At 34.9% G+C, this 20220-nt stretch overlaps 2 protein-coding genes across 2 annotated transcripts; one reads left to right on the top strand and one right to left on the bottom strand.

The window, feature by feature from the left end:
- Nucleotides 1-2832: 2832 nt before the first annotated feature.
- Nucleotides 2833-8033, bottom strand: LOC112749847 (DExH-box ATP-dependent RNA helicase DExH16, mitochondrial). Its single transcript, XM_025798264.3, has 16 exons — nucleotides 7534-8033; nucleotides 7328-7457; nucleotides 6988-7109; nucleotides 6710-6900; nucleotides 6238-6378; nucleotides 5919-6041; nucleotides 5720-5797; nucleotides 5284-5452; nucleotides 4981-5093; nucleotides 4700-4780; nucleotides 4374-4439; nucleotides 4008-4072; nucleotides 3671-3716; nucleotides 3474-3590; nucleotides 3164-3255; nucleotides 2833-3076 (listed from the first exon to the last, which is right to left on the bottom strand). The coding sequence occupies exons 1-16, from the start codon at nucleotides 7580-7582 to the stop codon at nucleotides 2959-2961; spliced, it is 1701 nt and encodes a 566-aa protein (XP_025654049.1). The 5' UTR covers nucleotides 7583-8033; the 3' UTR covers nucleotides 2833-2958.
- A 9976-nt stretch (nucleotides 8034-18009) lies between these two features.
- On the top strand, nucleotides 18010-19971 carry LOC112749846 (putative 12-oxophytodienoate reductase 11). Its single transcript, XM_025798263.2, has 4 exons — nucleotides 18010-18532; nucleotides 18609-18739; nucleotides 18866-19042; nucleotides 19138-19971. The coding sequence occupies exons 1-4, from the start codon at nucleotides 18315-18317 to the stop codon at nucleotides 19719-19721; spliced, it is 1110 nt and encodes a 369-aa protein (XP_025654048.1). The 5' UTR covers nucleotides 18010-18314; the 3' UTR covers nucleotides 19722-19971.
- The last annotated feature ends 249 nt before the right edge of the window (nucleotides 19972-20220 follow it).

Below are 20220 nucleotides of genomic sequence, written 5' to 3'. Positions count from 1 at the left end.
ATCTCCACCTTGATTGAAATAGTCACACATCTTCAGTTTCCATAGTCAACACCGACAATTCTTTGCTGCCATTGTCTATACCAACAATCATAGTTCAGAGAACTATCATACTCCACCATGAAAGTATACTCACTTGGAATTAGACCACTCCAAACATTTCGCCTTGGTATAGATCGAAACCTTGCTGAAAATTCATAGTGTAACTTCCAAATTGGCTTTTCCTGAAAGTTCTTCAGCCATCGACATAACTCCACCACACACCTTGCATCTCAACGCCAACCAATGCCCGTGTGCAATTGTGGACCCGATTGCCACAACTTATCCTTATCCATGGCAGTGCGGCAATACCATGAGGATACTTCTCCTTCAACGCCTTGTGCAAACCTGATTGTATCAACACATCCTTGACTTGTATTTGCTACAAGTCAAAATTGATTCTTCCATCAAATTTCTCTATTTCAAACTTCACAGCACTTGAATATCCTGACATTGTTGCAACTGTATACTAGAATAGTATAACTCAACTGTAGACCGTGCACTAGGAAGGGTCCCCAGGAAAGAGAGGTGGGTTACAATGGACACACTTAAATACCAAGTCTTTCCTTAGCCAGAACCTTTCCAAACTGCACTCTCATAGTGTCATACTGCCTTCCAGCAACAACAACAGCAACCAAAGATCAACCTCAAGCCACAGGACAAAATTCTTTTCTGATGTGGAAGGTCAGACTAGGCTGCAACTACAGAGCATACTAAGAATAAATCCCACCGAACCGAAGCTCTGATACCACATGTTGGGAATAGTACACCATTCTCCCTTGAGAAAATACCTTTCACAGAGAAATAAAATAGACACAATTACAACACAAGAATTTAACGTGAAAAACCCCAATTACTGGAGAAAAAAACCACGGCCATTGTCAAATGACAACAAAAGAATATCACTATGTGAAAATTGTTTCAACACATAGACTTCTTTCTCTCTAACACCGGCACCCCATTACACCCACACTCTCAAAGCAAATATGAGGAAAAGAAAAGTCAGATACAAGCTTTAAATGTTTCCGACTGGTGCAAAAAATATGGAGAATTTAGCCTCATATTTATAGCCTAGGCCACCCATTTGCTATCCTAAACAATGTGGAACTAATTCAACCAAATCCTAACCCTAAGAAAGTCGCTCAAGCACTTGCTCAACTGAGCGGTTTTAAGGTTTCAAAAGGTTTGGTTGAACAGATTCTGAAGAGATTCAGTAATGATTGGGTCTCGGCTTTTGGGTTTTTCACATGGGCAAAACAAACAGGTTATGAGCATTCTCCTCAACTATACATTTTCATGGTCGATATCCTGGCAAAGTCGAAGAATTTCGATCTCATGTGGGAGTTACTGGAGGAAATGGCTCATCTTCAACAAGGGTACGTTACCTCGGACACATTGGTTAAGGTTATGAGGAGGCTTGCAAAGGCTGGCAAGCATGAATATGCCATTTAAGTGTTTCGCAGAATGGGGAAGTTTGGTGTCAAACAGGACACAGCAATGTTGAATGCTCTCATGGATGCATTGATGAAAGGGAATAGTGTTGAGCATGCCCATGATGCTCTTTTGGAGTTCAAGGGTTCGGTTCCTTTGAATTCCCATTCTTTCAATGTTTTGATACATGGGTGGTGCAAAGTTAGGAAATTTGAATGGGCCAAGAAAGCAATGGAGGACATGAAGGAACATGGGTTTCACCCTGATGCGTTCTCATACACTACTTTCGTTGAATCATATTGCCGCGAGAAGGATTTTCGCAAAGTGGACCGAGTTATGGAGGAGATGAGGGGAAATGGTTGCACCCCTAATGCTGTGACTTACACAATTGTGATGCTTGCTCAAAGAAGCTTTGGAGTTGTATGGAAAGATGAAGGTTGATGGGTGTGTGCCTGACACGGCATTTTATAGCTCATTGATATTCATTCTTGGCAAAGCTGGTAGGATTAAAGATGCTCGTGATGTGTTTGAGGATATGCCAAAACAAGGTGTTGTGAGGGATGTGATGACTTACAATACTATGATTAGTATTGCTTGTACTCACCAGAGGGAAGAGACTGCCCTGAGGTTGCTCAAGGAGATGGAAGATAGCTCATGTAAGCCTGAACTTGAGACATATCATCCATTGTTGAAGATGTGCTGCAGGAAGAAGAGGATGAAGGTGCTCAGGTTTCTGTTGGATCACATGTTGAGAAATGACTTAAGCCCTGAAGTGGGAACTTACACGCTTTTGGTGCATGGTATGTGTAGAAGCGGAAAGCTTGAGAGTGCTTCCTCATTCTGAGTAGATGGTGTTGCAGGGATTAACTCCAAAGGAAGTCACGCTGAAGCTACTGCTGGGAGAACTCGACTCCAAGAACATGATCAAAGAGAAGCAACACATCGAGGATTTGATGGCACAGATCCAACGCAACAATCTCGTTACTAGTTAGTGGTGTTTCCGGAAGTAGGATTCAGTTCCAAGAAAGCAAATTTTCCTAGTGATTAGATTCCCTCATTTCACCCCCTCACCCCCCCCCCCCTTTCCCATGAGAAAAAGGAACCTACATATTCTAAAAATGATACCAGTAACGGTGGTTCCTAACTTGTGCAAAGTTGGATTCATGAGTATGCTATATATACACCCATTTTGTAATTTTAAGGCAAGTGCGTTTTATAATACTCATGGTATAAAATTCCATGAAAGCTCTAAGCGAACAATGGAAGGAAATCACCCAAAGAGGGGAGGAGAAAAGAAAATCTCCAAGATTGACAAGCATTTTCAGTTGGATCTGTTATTCTATTGAAAGTGAAAAAAGAATCATATGAATTAATTTCTAATTTCCTTTTATGAAACAATGTAAACAGTATGAATACATGTAAAGGGAGGGAGGGAGAGAGGGGTTGTTAAAAAAGAATACATGTGTAGTCAAAGACTACGGGGGCAAGTAGCTATAAAGATCGCCTGGTGTGATGATGAGATGACAGAGAAGTCGACATTTTACGCGAAGGCAACCTTCTGGCCATTGGCATCTGCCACCCTAGTCTTTCCAGGAATTCTTCAATCAACCTTATAAATTCAAATTCATAAATATATCGTCAGGAGTAAAATGGGCAACACCGACATTAAGTCATTAACACAAGGCAAGAGACTCACATGCTACAAATGGCCTTTTGGGATGCAGCCAGCTCCCGATCTGGAAAAGATTCTTCCAATCGAAAACTCAACCAAACATAGAGATCAAGAACCTACCATTTAGGCACCATTTATAATATCAGTTGAAAAATGGACGTAAAAATATTTCACCAACCTAACGAAAGAAAATATTGCCCATTCCGTAAAGCACGAGATTATTAAAATGGTCATTGAAGTGATGGAAATTATGCATGACCATCACCTTTCAACCCAAAAAGAATTTTAAAGGTTATTTTTGAAAAAAAAAAAAAAAAAAAAGAAAAACTCTCACCTTGTGGATTGATTCAAGCTCCTTAAGAGCAGCCGGTGTCTTGGGCACAGTAAGTGTCCCTGGTGTAAATATTTCTCGAAGCCGAACAAGGCCTCTCTTTGCATAGTTCTCTGCAAACTGGTTCATCATAAGTTGTGTCATATTTATGACCATTCAAAGTAACGACAACATACTTTATGAAGAAATATTGTTACTACCTGTGTCAGGCCTTGAGCTGAGATCTCATCGTCCATGTCAGCTGGACTGAAAATTGGATTTGGTTAACAAGGAGACTTGTTAAGGAAGATTTCATTGAAAATTCAAGTTTTTAAAATTTTCAATACACTTTCAATGTATTGAATGCTTCAAAAACTTCCAAGTTACTATTCTTATCTACTTAAAGGCATTTGTTATCTAATTCCTTGAAATTTTTAAGGGATACAAAGTTCGGGCACCCTAATTTGTTCATTCCGTTGGGTTTTCAATTCATCTAACAATCCTATAAACTAGGCCTTACATTCTGAAAATTTATTATTTTCTGAAAACATAATGTACCTGATACAAAAAAGGTATTTATCATGCAATGATAGGGGGAATTCATCAATAACAGCAGCCACTTTCTAGTGCCACCATGTACCCACATAATAATTAAAAGAGAAGTCAATAAGCGATAATCAAATAATGGAAATATTTGGTAATTGATATTTCTGCTGAATAAAAAGGAAATACTTTTGGAAGAATTTCAAATGTACCAAGAACATCGATGTTCCAATGGTTTTAACCGTTGATCTCAATTATAAAAAATATATATAATTATTAATTGAAACCAACAGTTAAAATTACTAGAACACCTACATTTGAAAATTTTCCAATACTTCTATGCAATGGTGGCAATTAAATGGGTCTATAAAAAAGACATACCAATAATTGTTCACAATTAACAATGAAATAATTTGCGGATAATTTGGCATTGCCAAGGAAATGGTCCTGCAACATAAAAGAAATTTTAATCAACATTTAGTTTTGGGAATTACAAGATAAAAACATTTACAAGTTAACAGGTCTAGTGATCTTCAAGGTTGATAGTTTGATGGATAGAGCGGACAAATCATCTTGTTCTCTTAGCAAGTAATTACCAATCACCAAACTTGATACTTGCATTTGCATAGGGTAAACAATTTGACTGGTATACCAATAGATAAAAGATTGGAAGATAGGGCTGGCAGTAACAGGAAGATATACCATACCAGTATTTGACAGAAACCATATTCGGGATGCAGACGTGAATACATATACATTAGATCAAAAGTAGGAAGTAATCCAGCACACTGCATCAGATTAAGCGTTAAACATAAATCATCAAAATAGAAGTCTTGAAATAAAGAAATTTATTCATATCAAGTTATCAACAAAAGGCTTGACATAAAGTGATTCATACTTAAAGTGAGCCTTCTTGTTCATTTTTTCTTCTTCATCAACTTTTTTGGTCCAGGAACACATACATATACAGTGATCGAAGTCAAGTTACCTTTAAAGTGGGTGATGGGGAGTTTAAAGATGAATGAAGCAAGGGTAGATCCCCTGCATTTATGCATGTTACTTCTCCAACAGGAAAATTTGACCCATATCTACCAGCTCTCCCTGCAATAATATGCATTCAAAAACACCGGAATAAAATAAGATTCAAATATCCAAGTCTCCAAATTTGAATAGAATATAAAAATATAATTTGGTTAATTTCTAATAACATGACATAAAGAACAATTCTTGACTTTATTTTTTTTCTTTATTTCAAAAAGGTGTCTATCTACTTAGTTGAATCTTGTGTTACCTGCAATCTGTTTTATTTCAGGTACAGTCAGGTCCCGAAATTCAAAACCATCAAACTTCTTCAAGGTTGAAAATATGATCCTAGATATGTTTAAATTAAGACCCATTCCGATGGCATCACTGGCCACTAGAACATCAAACTCGCTTGTTGCATCATTGAACATGCTTGCCTGAAGTCCTAATTAAAATTTCAACTCAGAAAATCCTTAAGGGTTGCCATCCAAATACAATCCATTATAAATAACACTGGAGCACAACTGATTTTGCCTAGCATGATATTTATTGTCAATTGTTGGCACACGTGAAGTTTTCTAAATAAGGAAACAAATAGCATAAATTTTTGTATGGAAAGAGTAAAACTTGAAATTCAAATATCAGATTTCCGTGAAACAAGTGAAAGTCAACAGGGAAATTAAAACTTAGGTAAGAGTCCACACCTGCCTTGTTCGAGTTTCTGGTGGCAGCGAACCATATACTACTGAACAAAGATGCTTTCCTTGATTCTCAATTTTCTTCTGAACAATGTGAATGCCAACTTTTACTAGTTAGTCCATTGTGTATATAAGACAAGCGAATGAAATATGCAAGTAAATTCACAAAAAAAAATATTCTGATATAAAAATTGTAAGATCTCACCTTTAATTTGTAAATGTCTCGGCGTGAAAAGGTTACAATGCAATCACCATTTCTTATATTAGAATAGGATCCAAGAGGGACCTTCAATGGCACTAAGGGTGATAACCTCTCATAATAGTGAACCTGCAGCACACATGAGGGAGAGAATTTTATCGATCAGTAATTACCAAAATGGAAAATCCACAGGAATGAAAATAGCAATAACTATAATCAGTCTACTCTACTGGCTTGGCCCTCATTGCTTACTGCCACCACCACCAAAATAAAAGAAGAAAAGGAAATAATTGCTTGTTTGGTCTAGGCGATGTTTTTCTGATACCTCAACATCATCACCAGTAACTTTCAATATCTCTTGAATAAGGGGAACAGAAGCTGGATCACCACAGAGATGAAGTTCATCAGCAGCTATTCCTAATAAAGCACGTGTAAATGAATGACCTCTGCTAGTACATCCTAACATCTGGATGCAGAAAGATAGATGAAGATTAGTAGTGGAAATAAGTCACAACTAGTAGACCAATGAAAAACCTATAAGGTAGTATTTTCATTAAAAAAAAAAAAAAATCTCCCTGAGTTACCTATGCCTCCTCACATGTAGACACTTTACTGAAATAGATACTCTCTTAATTATAAATTTAATAACAGTTTTGAAACTGAAAAACTTACATGACACAATCAAGATGAGACTTGAACCTGAAACTTATAATCTAGCCTCATATGAAACCAAATGTTCCTACAAGCTACACAGGACACAATTTGAAAAAAGGATTCACAATGAAAAATTGACTTGCCTGAATTTCATCAACGACGGCACACTGATAATCAAATGATACATCGGCCATTTCTACTGTAACAGACTTATGTTTGGCACCATCAACCTCCTCTCTCTCCTGACCAGTAATAAGGTCACAAAGAACATTTGCCTTGTTCAGCCGTTTTGCTATCTCCCATGCCAACAATCTTAAAGGACCACAATATAAACCTGCATAGCGCAAAAATACTTAGCCCATTTACAAAGCTCTCATCCTCCCTCTTTCTTGGCTATCCTACACTGTAAAAATGGAGTTACCAGAATCACTTGACTCAAGTTGCTTCAAAGCCTGATGCGTTTTACCACTATTTGTGGGACCAACATGCAGGATAATCCTGCGATGTTTCCTTCTGGCCTGTGGATACCAAGTATGAGGGGAGCTAAAACAACCAAAAATCAATCATGAGGCTTCAGAACCATAAAATGATAAAATCAATATCAATGCCAGTGCAGCTTTTAACTTAATTATCAAATGATAAATAGCAATTAAGAATTTCAGTAACGAATACAAAAGAGCATTATCACAAACAGGTTTCGTGCAAAGTTCCGAAACTAATGTAAAGAGAGCAGATTGAAAAGCAATGCAATGTAAGCTTACGTCAAGTCAGTGAAATCGTTTCTGATGGAACCATGAGTAGAGGTGGTGTATGGATGCACCTTGGTGGAAGAAGCACTACTTAAGCAATCAAATTTGAATTGGAAGTAGGCACGAAGAGGATCCTTACTACCTGGAAACAAATTTGCACGGGGAATGAATAATTGGACGGAAATGATAGCCGGTAGAAGAGAGTAACGAGAGCGAACCTAGTAGAGAGCGAGAGAATATTTTGCGGCGAAGGAAGAAGGAAGCCATTAATATTGGAAGAGAAGAAAGTGAGTTGAAGAGAGAAGAAGAAGAAGAAGAAGAAGAAGAAGAAGAAGAAAGTCAAAAGAGGAAGAAATGGAAGAAGGGGATAAACATTAACATTAACACCACGCAATTGGCGTTAGGATGGATGATCGAAACACAACAGAAGCAGCGAACCTCGCTCTCTGCCTCCCTCCCCTCTCTCTCTCTCTCTCTCTCTCTCTCTCTCTCTCTCTCACCGCCAAAAAACTATTTTAGTAAGGAGCAGCTCCCGCAGCAAAGGAGAAAAGTGATTCAATTCAATTCAAGCTGCGAATATGCTTTTCCTTATTTTTTTAGATACCTAGCTCGATATAAGTAAAATTTCATAAGTATCACTTTATTGCGTGTAGGATAATGCGTACATGATCAGTTATCCAGTTATGCAATAATGCAATTTATATCCACCGATGCTATTAGAGTATTAGTTTTAGGCAGCATTTTAAAATCGTGACTATGTTTGTTAGTTTTTATATACATCATGAATTTAGACACAAATATGTATGTTGATGTCTTAAACTTATTTATTAGTTACCATTTGTTTCTCATGTTTTTAATTCTTTGTCTTATAATATATTTCTTTAGCTTTTTTTTATAAGACACATTTAGTTATTAATTACCATTTAGTTGTCATATATTTTTTTTTTTTTGGTCTAGTAATATATGTCTTTGGCTTTTCTTGTTGATAAGATAATTGTTACTAGTTCTATATAATAGTTGCAATATAATCTCTTTGCTTGCTTAACTGCAATATAATAGTTGCAATATATGTATGATTTTGGACTAGTTTAAATTTTATCTTATATCTCTATTTTTAATTATTTTAAAAACTGATTAAAGATAGACGCAATTTTATTTTTTATATTAATCTACTTTTTTACATGAAAAAAAAAGTTAAGCAATTAGATTTTTTTATCAATATTGGCCAACACTTTATTTTTACACTATGAGAATTTAAAATTTAAATTTAATATTTATGATTTAAGTTTAGAATTTAGTTAATAGTCTATCTTTTGAATATTACATATAAAAATAATTTAAAAAATCTTTATTTCTCATGCATGTAAACAGAAAATAAAAGCAATTAGTTTTTTTTTTAATTTAAACGGGACTAAAGTCCAAAGTGATTAGTTTAAGAATATCAATAGAAGATAATTTTATCGTCGGACTTGAGAGACTTTTTTGCAACAAAGTCTCTAACCTAATTACCAATGAAGATATAGCTTCTAGAGACCTTCTTATGTAGTCTGTTTGGTGCGTCTGACAGCTCGATCTGGAATTGGAGTACCCTTGTGAACTCGAATTCAAGCATGAGACTTGTAAAAATGACTCCGACGCTCAAGTCAACGAAGAATCACTTAAGAAAATGAGTATATAATCAGTATGGTGGTGTTGAATGCTCTGCCCCATATCATCGACCCTCACCCTGATTTATAGTTTGATCGAGGCTGAATTATTCGTTAGTTGGTGCCGAGATCCTTGTGGCCGACATCAGGACGAGATTTTGGGGAAGAGGTTTGTTAGGATACAGTTTGGTTACATTGAGGGGTTTGATTTGATCTTAATTTTATTTAATTTGACCGAAGTATAATTCGGTTTTTTTGACGTATAAGGGATATGGTACATAGCCCCCAAGCATGACTTGCCAAACTTACGCTTTAGCAATTTGAGCTTTAGAATGTGGTTATACCTCAGTTATGGATAACTATGCTAGCCCCCAAGCTCAACGCGTGTTGACATTCCTCAAGCTTGGGCTGTATGTTAAAACATAATGACAAAATGAAAATTAATAATAAATTTAGCTTGTGAGTCGTGTTTGTAATAAATTCATGATTTAACTTCTCTGATTGGATTTGGGCCTTGGAAGCTTCCTGGGTATTTGAACAATTACATTTTCAAATTACCCATTAAGTTAGTGGGTTATAATGCACTTTTATTACTATTTTTCTTTTGAAAAAGGACACGAAAGTTGACCCAAAGTTCTTCTACTTAAGTGAAAAAGACATGATTATCAGAGGTTAGTTTCTTTGTCCTTCCCTTTGTCATTTTACCTTCATGATGGTTAGGGAAAGAGAAAAAGAGAGAGAGAAAGAAAAAGAAAAGGAAAAGGTGGTTGAAGTGAAAAGTGAAAACCCTTATCATTGGGTACACGTGGATGTGAAGACTCGTTCTTCTTCCTGCTGTGACGAGGAATCACTTCGTGAGCTTAAGGCTTTGAAGTTGGTTAAGGATAGTTCGAATGTGGGTATTGAGTTGCTTCCTTGTGACAGTGATCAGAGAGTGTGTGAAAAGAGGGGAGATTGGGGTTATTTCTATATGTATACCCCGTGTTTTACTGAGCTTTACTTGAAGTTTCCTTTCACCAATTTTCAGTGTAAGGTTTTGACCCAGCTTTACCGCGCTCCATCGCAATCGCATCCCAATTCTTGGGCATTCCTTTGAGTGTTTAAGTGTTTAATGGAATTTTTAAATTTTTCTACTTCTTTAAATATCTTCTTTTCGTTGTTTCAGTCTAAAGGGGCTCGAAAAGATCTGTGGGTTTTCTTTAGTAGCTTTTCCAGTTGCTTTCTCTTCGTACTATATAAATCTTCTTTCAAAATTTTCAAACCGATATTTGTGAGGGTTTGGTCCTTGGAGATTGAATATCCGTTTTATTTAGATGGCGAGTTGATAGAGAAGTTTTCGCTGTATTGGTGTCCGGAACCAATGTAGATTATGGAAGCCGTAGAAAGGAGTGAGGAGGAAAATAGATTTTTGGATTTTTTGATAGAGTGTTTTGCTGAGGGTGAGTGTTTATCAATTTCTGAGTTGTTGAATTTTGATAAAGAAAATGACAGACAAAGACTGGAGTCTTATATAGGTAATACATGTTATTTTTTGTTTTGTTGTGTAGTGACTTGATTATTGACATGAGGCTTTTGTTGTTTCATAGGTGGAAGAGTACCGAATTTAAGCACTTCTCATCTTCACTCTTTTTTTAATAGGAAAGGCGAGAAAGGGTGGTAGTGGGTCAGGCATTGTGAAGAAGGCGGGTAGGGATGCTACTTACTTTACTGCCCAGGCTCCTCCTTCTTCTAAAAGAAGAAAAATGGATTCAGAAAAGTCTCTTGAGGTTTTGTCTCAAGGAGATTATGATGCCGGGGGTAAGTCGGCTTTTGAGAGGAAGAGGAGGCTCCATGGATTCATAGATGGAGTGAATCCTCAATCTATCTGGAGTGATAAGTTCCCCATTTCTGAGCTTGCTAATCGGGTTTCTCAATACCACGGAGATATGAGTTTGACCCTCACATAACACACAACACACACATAACACCACAAACATACACAGAGATGACGAAGAGAGTAAGAGAGAGAGCCACCGTCACGTCGTCACCGTTCAGCCTATCACCACCGTGGTGTTGCCACTGAGCCACCGGTCACGAAGGGAAGAGAGAGAGAGAGGTGCGCAGTGTTCAAGAGGGGAGAGAGACAGGCCGAACGCGAGAAGGGAGGGAACCCTCGTCGTCCCCGTTCATGGAGTGCACGCCAGCACCGTCGTCGCTGTTCATGGAGTCCGCACCAGCACCGTCATCGCCGTCGCGGAGGAGCGTCCCAGTCTCTGCGAGCTGCCGCCATCGAAGCTTTTGCTTCTGCTTTGCTGCTTCTGCTGTCACGCTGTCGTCCCTCTGGATGTCGCTACTTCTGAATCTTGCCCTGTCACTGGTTCTCTGCCTCCTCATTATGGCTCAACCTCTGTTTAGGTAACTCAAGTGTCTCTTGTTCTATGAGTTTAATTGATTTGGTTTTTATTTTGATTTGAATATTGATTTGGTATAATGATGCCTGCTTTGGTCACTGGTTTCTGTTCTAATAGCTGTTGCTATTTTTTGCGTTTAATTTGTTATTGATTCAGTAATTTATTGTTGTTCTATTTTTTCTTTTGATTCACTTCCGTGCTATTATTTAGCATTTATTGTTTAGTGTTTGCATTCTAATTTTTGTTATAATTTATAATTTGTTCTTGATTTTTGGTTGGGCTACTTTCTGCAATTTTCCATACATAAATTATGGCTAGGTAGATATCAGAGTAGCACCTGGATCTCACGATACTGAAGCTCCGAGAAGAATCTTCGATTCCTTGTTTTATGTGTGTGAGAGTTGTATTGGTGTGGCAGAATTTGAAAACGATATCACTGCTGCTCTACGAGCTTCTCCTCCATCAATGATTCTTCCCCTCCATTGATTTCATGTCTATCAATGCTTCTCCTTTGATGGTACATTTGCTTCCATTGATGCGATTTGCGAGGTATTCTATTAGTTTCTGTTCTTTGAGCTTCTCTTCTCCTCATCAACCTTATTTTGTTTAATTCTAGGTTTCGATTGTTCTGTGCTAACTGCTACTTATTTTATTTAATTCCATATTTTGATTTTCTTCCTTATTCAATTTATTTTTAGGTCAGAAATTGGGGATTGTTAGAAGAAATTGAGTAAGGTCTTCAGTGAATTTCTTCATAATTATAGGATTGATTATAATAATATGAATACTTGTTTTCTCCTGGTATTACGTGCACTGTGAACTGCATAGATATTCGTCTTCATGTTTTCTGTTTGTAGAAAAAGCTTTTAAGGAATTTACTTAAGTTGTTATACTTTTAAGTGCCTCCACTTGCTCTATCAACTTGTTATAACTGTTCCTTGATCATTGATACTATGCTTTGATTTTTAAGCCAGTATTAAATCATATATATATGGAAAACATATTTTTGGCGTCTGAATTCTGGTATCTAGTATCATTTTAGTGGCCCTATTAACAACAACTCTTCATGTTGGTTTCATAAGTAGAAAACTTAATTTGGCTTCCTTGATATGATTGACAAACTCATTTCAGCATAAGATGGGAGCAGAATTTCAATTTGTAGTTTATTTAGGGATACCAGATACTTATTTTCATTGCTACTTCATTATTTCTCTTCTACAGGTGTAATTCTTGACTGTTTTTTTATTTTCTTCTTACTTCAGACTTGTTTTCAAAGTAGACAACCTTGGTTGAGAAATATTGTCAATTGCAGTGCCTTTTGCTATGGCTTTGACAGTTGATCCTATTGCTTTATTGGTTGACACAACATTCATTGGCCGAATAGGTATATGTTCCACCATTAACTCCAAATTTTCTAAGTGTCTCATAGTAGAAAATATAAAAAAGGTGATAGAAATAAGACAAAATAGTCATATCTCTATTTATATCCATGTATCTGTCTCTTTGTTCAAACAAGTTTGTGTCTGTCAATATTTTTTGTTTCTGTCCTAAGATAGCATAATTTATAACAACTTTAGCATAATTTTTATCTTTATTGACTTGTCTTTTTGATGCCGGGATGTTGTTTGGGTCACCAATCTTGGCGAGGTTAACAACCTCACTATAGTGAAAATAGCCATAAACCCACCTTGGTTGGCCAAGCTAAGGATACACCTCTTACTCTCAAAGAGCCTAGAAGAAAATAAGCACACAGCTTATTTCATATTCAAATCAACTTCAACTCTATTTCATAAATAAAAGATATATGAGTTATTTATACTAGTGGGAGAAGGAAAAACCTTCATAACTTGGACAATGTGGAACTAATACATAACACAAAGTTCACTATTCTAAACAATATGGGACTTGTATTCCCTTATTACAATTAACTAATATAATTAACCTACTAACTCTACTTGCTCCCACATCATTCTTCCTGGATTGAAAAGAACTCTTGCATGAAAAGACTTGTGACAGCAGATGATCTCATTAGCAAATTCACGCCAAAAACCTGCACCACAAATCAAATAAAATTCTACTAAAGTAAGGTGAAGGCCGTGTGGACCGACCTTGCTCTAATACCAAACTGACGCCGGGATATCGTTTGGGTCACCAATCTTGACGAGGTTAACAACTCCACTATGGTGAAAATAGCCATAAACCCACCTTGGTTGGCCAAGTCAAAGATACATCTCTTACTCTCAAAGAGTCTAAAGGAAAATAAGCACACAGCTTATTTCATATTCAAATCAACTTCAACTCTATTTTATAAATAAAAGGTACATGAGTTATTTATACTAGTGGGAGAAGGAAAAACCTTCATAACTTGGACGATGTGGAACTAACACATAACACAAAGTTCACTATTCTAAACAATATGGGACTTGCATTCCCTTATTATAATTAACTAATATAATTAACCTACTAACTCTACTTCTCCCGCGTCACTTTCAATTACTATTTTGTTGATATTATTTATATGTATTATTTTTTTTGTCCCTATGATTGTGATCTTAAACCCATCGTATTTGTCACTTTGTTGGTGTGCATTAATCTCTACTCTTTTTTATGTTGTAGATATTTAAAGCACTTGCTTATCTTCACAACAGCATTGGAGTTTGTCACAGGGACATAAAATCTCAAAATTACTGGTATATTCTTATGATTAGTGGCGGAACCAGAAATTTCATAAGAGGGGGCCAATTAAATATAAATATAACAAAAAATTAACAAAATATGATTTGTAGCATATATATCAAAAAAGTAATTATATTATATAAAAGTCAATGTTCAACTACATACTTTAAGATTTTGATATTTTTAAACTTGCTCGACGATGCTTCATAGAACTAAAATCATCAATTATCATCTCTGAAGTGAATTTTGAAGCTATTTCCTTTTCAATATATACAATCATACAATCTGCTTAAAATTCATCTTCCATCTTGTTTCGAAGCCTTGTTTTAATAATCTTCATAGCTGAAAATGTCCGTTCAGTTGTTGCTGTTGTCACAGGAAGAGTCAAAACAAGACGAATTAATCTATCAATTAAAGGATATATATTTGATTTTTGTCTCTGTCAATTTTTGACACAATTCAGCAAGAGTAGACAAATTCTGAAAATCTGGAGCTTTAACCACATCAACTTCATAATGTTGTAACTCATAATCCAATTGAATCTTTTCTTGCTCAGAAAAATCTAAAGAATAGAAATTCTTTACAAGATTGCATATGTTGCAAACACTGAATAACTTGAAAGCATCTTTAGGATCTAAAGATGTACTCAATATGAGGAGCTCGGCTGCTTGCTCACTAAATCTACTATTTAGCTCTTTCAATTGAAAATCTATCACGCTAGTAAAAATGTCAACACGATAGTGGTGTTCAACAGTAACAACATCCTTTTTACGGACGCTTTCCGGGATCACGCATCAATGTATCAATATTAACTTGATCTATTTCAGTCCTTGTTATTTTGGAAGCAGGGGGTTGAATATCTTGCTCAACAAGTTGTGTCACAGGTTGTTCAATAATATTTTGAACATTACTCAAAGAATCTGAAGCTGAATTTTATTCATCATATATTCTCTTTTTTCTCTTGAAAAATGAGTAAATTGTTTTCATCTTTGACATTTTTAACTTAACTTGAACTATCTAACAAAAAAAATAAAAATAATTGCATATATATTATTTTCTTAAAAAAAAATATTAAACCTATTGAGCAATAACAAATAATTTTAGAAACACAAATATATAATAACCAAAAATAAAATTATTGATTTACCTGATTATTTTTTTGTTCCAAGTCTCACAAAAAAATAATTCTATTGAGTTTTGTCCTCACTTCAATCTTTGAACACTGTCCATTATAAAAAAAATAAATTAATTATTTTAAATAAATAATATAAATAATACTTGACATTGTTATTAACTTAAAAAAATTGAAATATACCTCTTTGAATCTTTGTTGTGCATTCAATGGTTAATATTTTGCTATTCACTTCTCTTCAATAGTTTTTCTTCATATGTCTTGTTTTAGTATGGAAGGAAAATTAGAATGAGAAGAGTAGAAGACCAAAAGTTTGGGAACCACTAAAAGAGAGAGAAAAGTGGCGCTGATGCCTCTGATGGTTTGAAACAAATATTTCAAAAATGTACTAAGATTACTTTAATTAGCTAGTATAATAGAACTATTTTTATTAATTATTAGAATCGGCTATTTGTTAACAAGAGCAACAATAATTCAAATATCCAATACATAGTGCAGTTTTTTTAGTTATTTTAATTTATAAAATTTTGTAACTTATATTTTTTTTAATATTATATATAAAAAAATTTAATATTATTAATTATTACTATTTACTATTTCTTTTAAAAAATTTTGGGGGGACCATGGCCACCTTAGGTCCCCCGTGGATCCGCCACTGCTTATGAAAACTTATTTATTTGATTTCTCATCATACAATCTGTCTTATACCTGCTGAATTAATTTATTCATGTGTTGTTTGTCTCATAATAGGTCAATCCTCACATCCACCAGCTGAAGATATGTGGCTTTAGAAATGCTAAAATTTTGGTTAGTTTATTCTTTAACCCGAAATTCTTCATATTTGTTTTGAATGATAATATTCTGTTGTAACTAAATTATGCATACCTTTTATAAGTACAAGGTGAACCAAACATATCCTTGACCTATATGGATCAGGAAAAATTTACACTATGGTAGAATTCAATTGAAGTTTTCTTTGGAAAAACTGAGATTTAATTTAATTCCTTGAGCTTATTGACGTTCTTGTGTAATATGCCCTTTAAAAAGATATATTGGGAATGGTTTAAATATGCATGGTCATTATTAATCTTTTTTAACGTAATATATGCTCCACTCTTCATAAATATTAAGTATTAACCTAATAGCTCATGTTTTTTGAAAAAAAAAAGCAAAAATTTAAATAACTTCGGTATCACTTTTAATAAACGTTCTTTTTCACAGTCCTACATCCCCCAGCAGCTGCAGTCTGCATCCATTTAAGTTCGTCCCAAAAACCAAATAATTTAACAGTCCAATAAGATTTCGATACTTGGCTAACTTATTTATGCTGTCATTTCCAAACTCTCAAAAAAGAGCTGGATTCACTAAAAGGAAACATTTAACCGTTACGAATCGATGCAAGGATCAATCGGTCGCATGTTCCATTCAATCATCATTGTTAATATTTTTTATGTTAAATCTAGATGATTAAAACAATAGCAACAAAAAAAATTCCAGATTCGTGCGATGAAATACCTGACAAGTCACCTTATAGAATTATAAAAAATCTGAATAGCAACAAGTTTGAGAGTTACCTATTAATCCTAAGTATCTAACAAGATCAATATAATTTTTGCGTCCCTCATAACTGGCTTGTATCATTGGGAACAAATGATAAAAGTAAAGAAGAGTTTTAAGTGTACTGAAAATATCAGTATTTTAATTATTTTAACCATTGATCTGAATTATAAAAAATATATATAATATATATTAATTGAAATCAACAGTTAAAATAACTGGAATACCGATATTTAAAATTTTCTTAAAAGTAAAACCCTGTAGTAGTTTGTTAAGCTTTCCACTTTTGTGGTGGCGTGAGGAGTTTGACTTGGGGAATTGTCCCATGATAGAGTACGAACCTGGAAGAGAAAATGGTATAGGACTAATATAGACGTTTTAGCATCCAGGTACATTTGTAATTGTGTGTTGTAAATTGGTTGCTAGCCCCATTATGCGATGACGGTAGTGTCGTCATGCGGATCTATTGTCAAAGCTGATGGTTAATGGTTAGTCTCAGAGAATCAGCATATATGTTGTGATTTATAATCATTAATTAATTATTATTAATATTTTTAATAATATAAAATTATATTTAATAATATAAAAATATATATATTTTTTTAGTTAAATACTGATTAAATTTTAATAAAAATATTAATCTCTTAAATTTTTTTATTAAATAACACGTTGAGATAATTAAATATCTACTTTTAAGGCGGGTTTAGTTGTATTTAGTGATACAAAATTTGGATTCCTAGAAACTGAAATTTTAATAGTTTAATAACATTCTTTTATTAAATTTTTAAATTTTAAATTTATTTTTTAATTTTTATATTTATTTTAAACTAAACATAATATCAAAAGATAATTTAATTTAATATATTTTATATTAAATACAATACAAAAATTTAATTTAATTTTTATTTTTTAAATAATATTTATTTTTAGAAATTGAAACTGAAACTAAAAAATTAATACTTAGTATTGTATTTATTAGTAATCAAAGATTAAACTTAAAATTTTAGTTTTTTTTTAATATCTTCAGAAAGTAAAAATAGAAAAGACTGAAATTTCTATAAAAAACTAAATTTTAATAATATTTTTTTAAAAATATTCTTATTTTTTATTTTTTAAATTTTAAATTAATTCTTCAATTTTTATACTTATATTAAATCAAATATAATACTTAAACATAATTCAATCCAATATATTTTATATGAAAAAATATAGAAGAATAATACATATAATTTATATCAAATATAATACAAAAACTTAATTTGATATAAAATTAATTTAATCTTTATCTCAATTTATACAGCGACTCAGCATCAATCTGCCCTCGAGTATTTTTGTTTACCTCCCTGTCTCCAAAACGCGGCCTTAGTAATATTAGCAGCCCCTGTAGCCGTCCATAACATAGATGAAGGAAATTGGAGAAGTTGGTAGCAAAGTTGACCTGCTGTCGGTCCTGCAAACGCCATTGCACACGTCACCTCCCTCTTTATGCCCCCTGTCTTCCTTCAACCTTGTATAAATACCCAAGAGCTAATCTTTTGTATCCATACAATTTTGCCTTTACTTATTTGTTCATATTCCACTATTCTTTGGCTTCGACAATGGCAGCTCTGGATTCTTCAGCCATTAATCCTCTCCTTACTCCATACAAGATGGGGAAGTTCAATTTATCACACAGGGTTGTGTTGGCGCCACTTACCAGACAGAGGTCCTACAACAATGTTCCACAGCCCCACGCTGTTTTGTACTACTCCCAAAGAACCACCAAGGGCGGCCTTCTCATTTCGGAGGCCACCGGCGTCTCCGACACTGCTCAGGGGTACGCGTCTTCTAACAAACCTTCTTTTTTCCTTGTTTTCTTTACATGGATCTGATCTCATACTAATTATTTGCAGCTATCCCCACACACCCGGAATATGGACTAAGGAGCAAGTGGAAGCATGGAAACCCATCGTCGATGCTGTTCATGCCAAGGGCGGCATCTTCTTCTGCCAGATTTGGCATGTTGGAAGAGTTTCTGATTCAAGTACTCTACTCGCTCTCTTCCAATTCATCTTATTGTTTTTTCACTGTTTTATCAATTAAATATGAAAATGCAAGAACTTTTAGGTTAAAATTTATGGTTAACTGTAGCGCGATGTGCATTGAATAGGTTATCAGCCGAATGGGCAAGCTCCAATATCTTCCACTGACAAGCCACTCACACCACAAATCAGAAGCAATGGCATTGATGTAGCACAGTTCACACCACCTAGGAGGCTAAAAACGGAAGAAATTCCTCTTATTGTCAATGACTACAGACTTGCTGCAAGAAATGCTATAGAAGCTGGTGAGTGACCTCATTCATAATCCGATTCACTTTCATAAACTACCTGCTTCCTGTGTTCGAATAATTCACATACTTTTTGGGGATGCAAATTGTAGGTTTTGATGGGGTTGAGATCCATGGAGCTCATGGCTACTTACTCGAACAATTTATGAAAGACAAAGTGAATGATCGAACAGATAAATATGGTGGATCCCTTGAGAACCGTTGTCGATTTCCGTTGGAAGTTGTTGAAGCAGTTGTGAATGAGGTAGGAGCAGAAAGAGTTGGAATTAGACTATCACCTTATGCAGAGTATGCAGAGTCTGGAGACTCCAACCCTGAAGCATTGGGGCTTTACATGGTTAATGCACTCAACAAATATCGTATTCTCTACTGTCACATGGTTGAACCGAGGATGAAAACTGTTGGAGAAAAGGTGGAATCCCCTCACAGTTTGGTGCCAATGAGAAAGGCCTTCAATGGCACTTTCATTGTTGCTGGAGGGTATGACAGAGAGGATGGGATCAAAGCCATAGCTGAAGACAGGGCAGATCTTGTTGCTTATGGTCGTTGGTTCTTGGCTAATCCTGATTTACCAAAGAGATTTGCACTTGATGCCCCTCTTAACAAGTACAATCGCCAAACATTCTATATTCCTGATCCGGTTATTGGTTACACTGATTATCCATTTCTAGAATAAAAGAAAGTAAGAAACCAGTAATTTAAAGACAATAGGCTTGGCTTTCCCTTAGCTTGCACATTAAGAATGATGATGCTTAATATATTTTTTATCACAGCTTAGAATCTAGTTCATTTTGTGCAAGGTTCATGATTGTTTAAATGTGATATGTACTCTATTATTTGGCTTGTAATAATATCAGTATACAGCAATGAAAAGAAAATGTTGGCAAATGAATATCATGTGATGATTGCCATGGGTTGTTTGACCACACGTTTGACCTCTGTTTCTGGTTTCTGCTTCCTCTTTCAATCCACAATTAACAAATATTAGTTCTTTTTATCATGAAGCAACAGTTAAATGTTAGATGGATTACATTTGTAAATTTGGACTCTCATATTCAAAGAGGAACACTCAACAATGCTGCATGTGATGTAGTGGAAAATGTGAAAGTTTAGGTCAATGAAAAAAAAAAACATTGCCAGAGTAAGCTCCGGTTGGACTCAGGTTGAACAAACAA

The sequence above is a fragment of the Arachis hypogaea genome, chromosome 15 (genome assembly GCF_003086295.3).
Source record: "Arachis hypogaea cultivar Tifrunner chromosome 15, arahy.Tifrunner.gnm2.J5K5, whole genome shotgun sequence".
NCBI classification, from domain to species: domain Eukaryota; kingdom Viridiplantae; phylum Streptophyta; class Magnoliopsida; order Fabales; family Fabaceae; genus Arachis; species Arachis hypogaea.
Note: the sequence above shows the minus strand (reverse complement) of the source record. Positions and strands in the feature narration are given on the sequence as shown.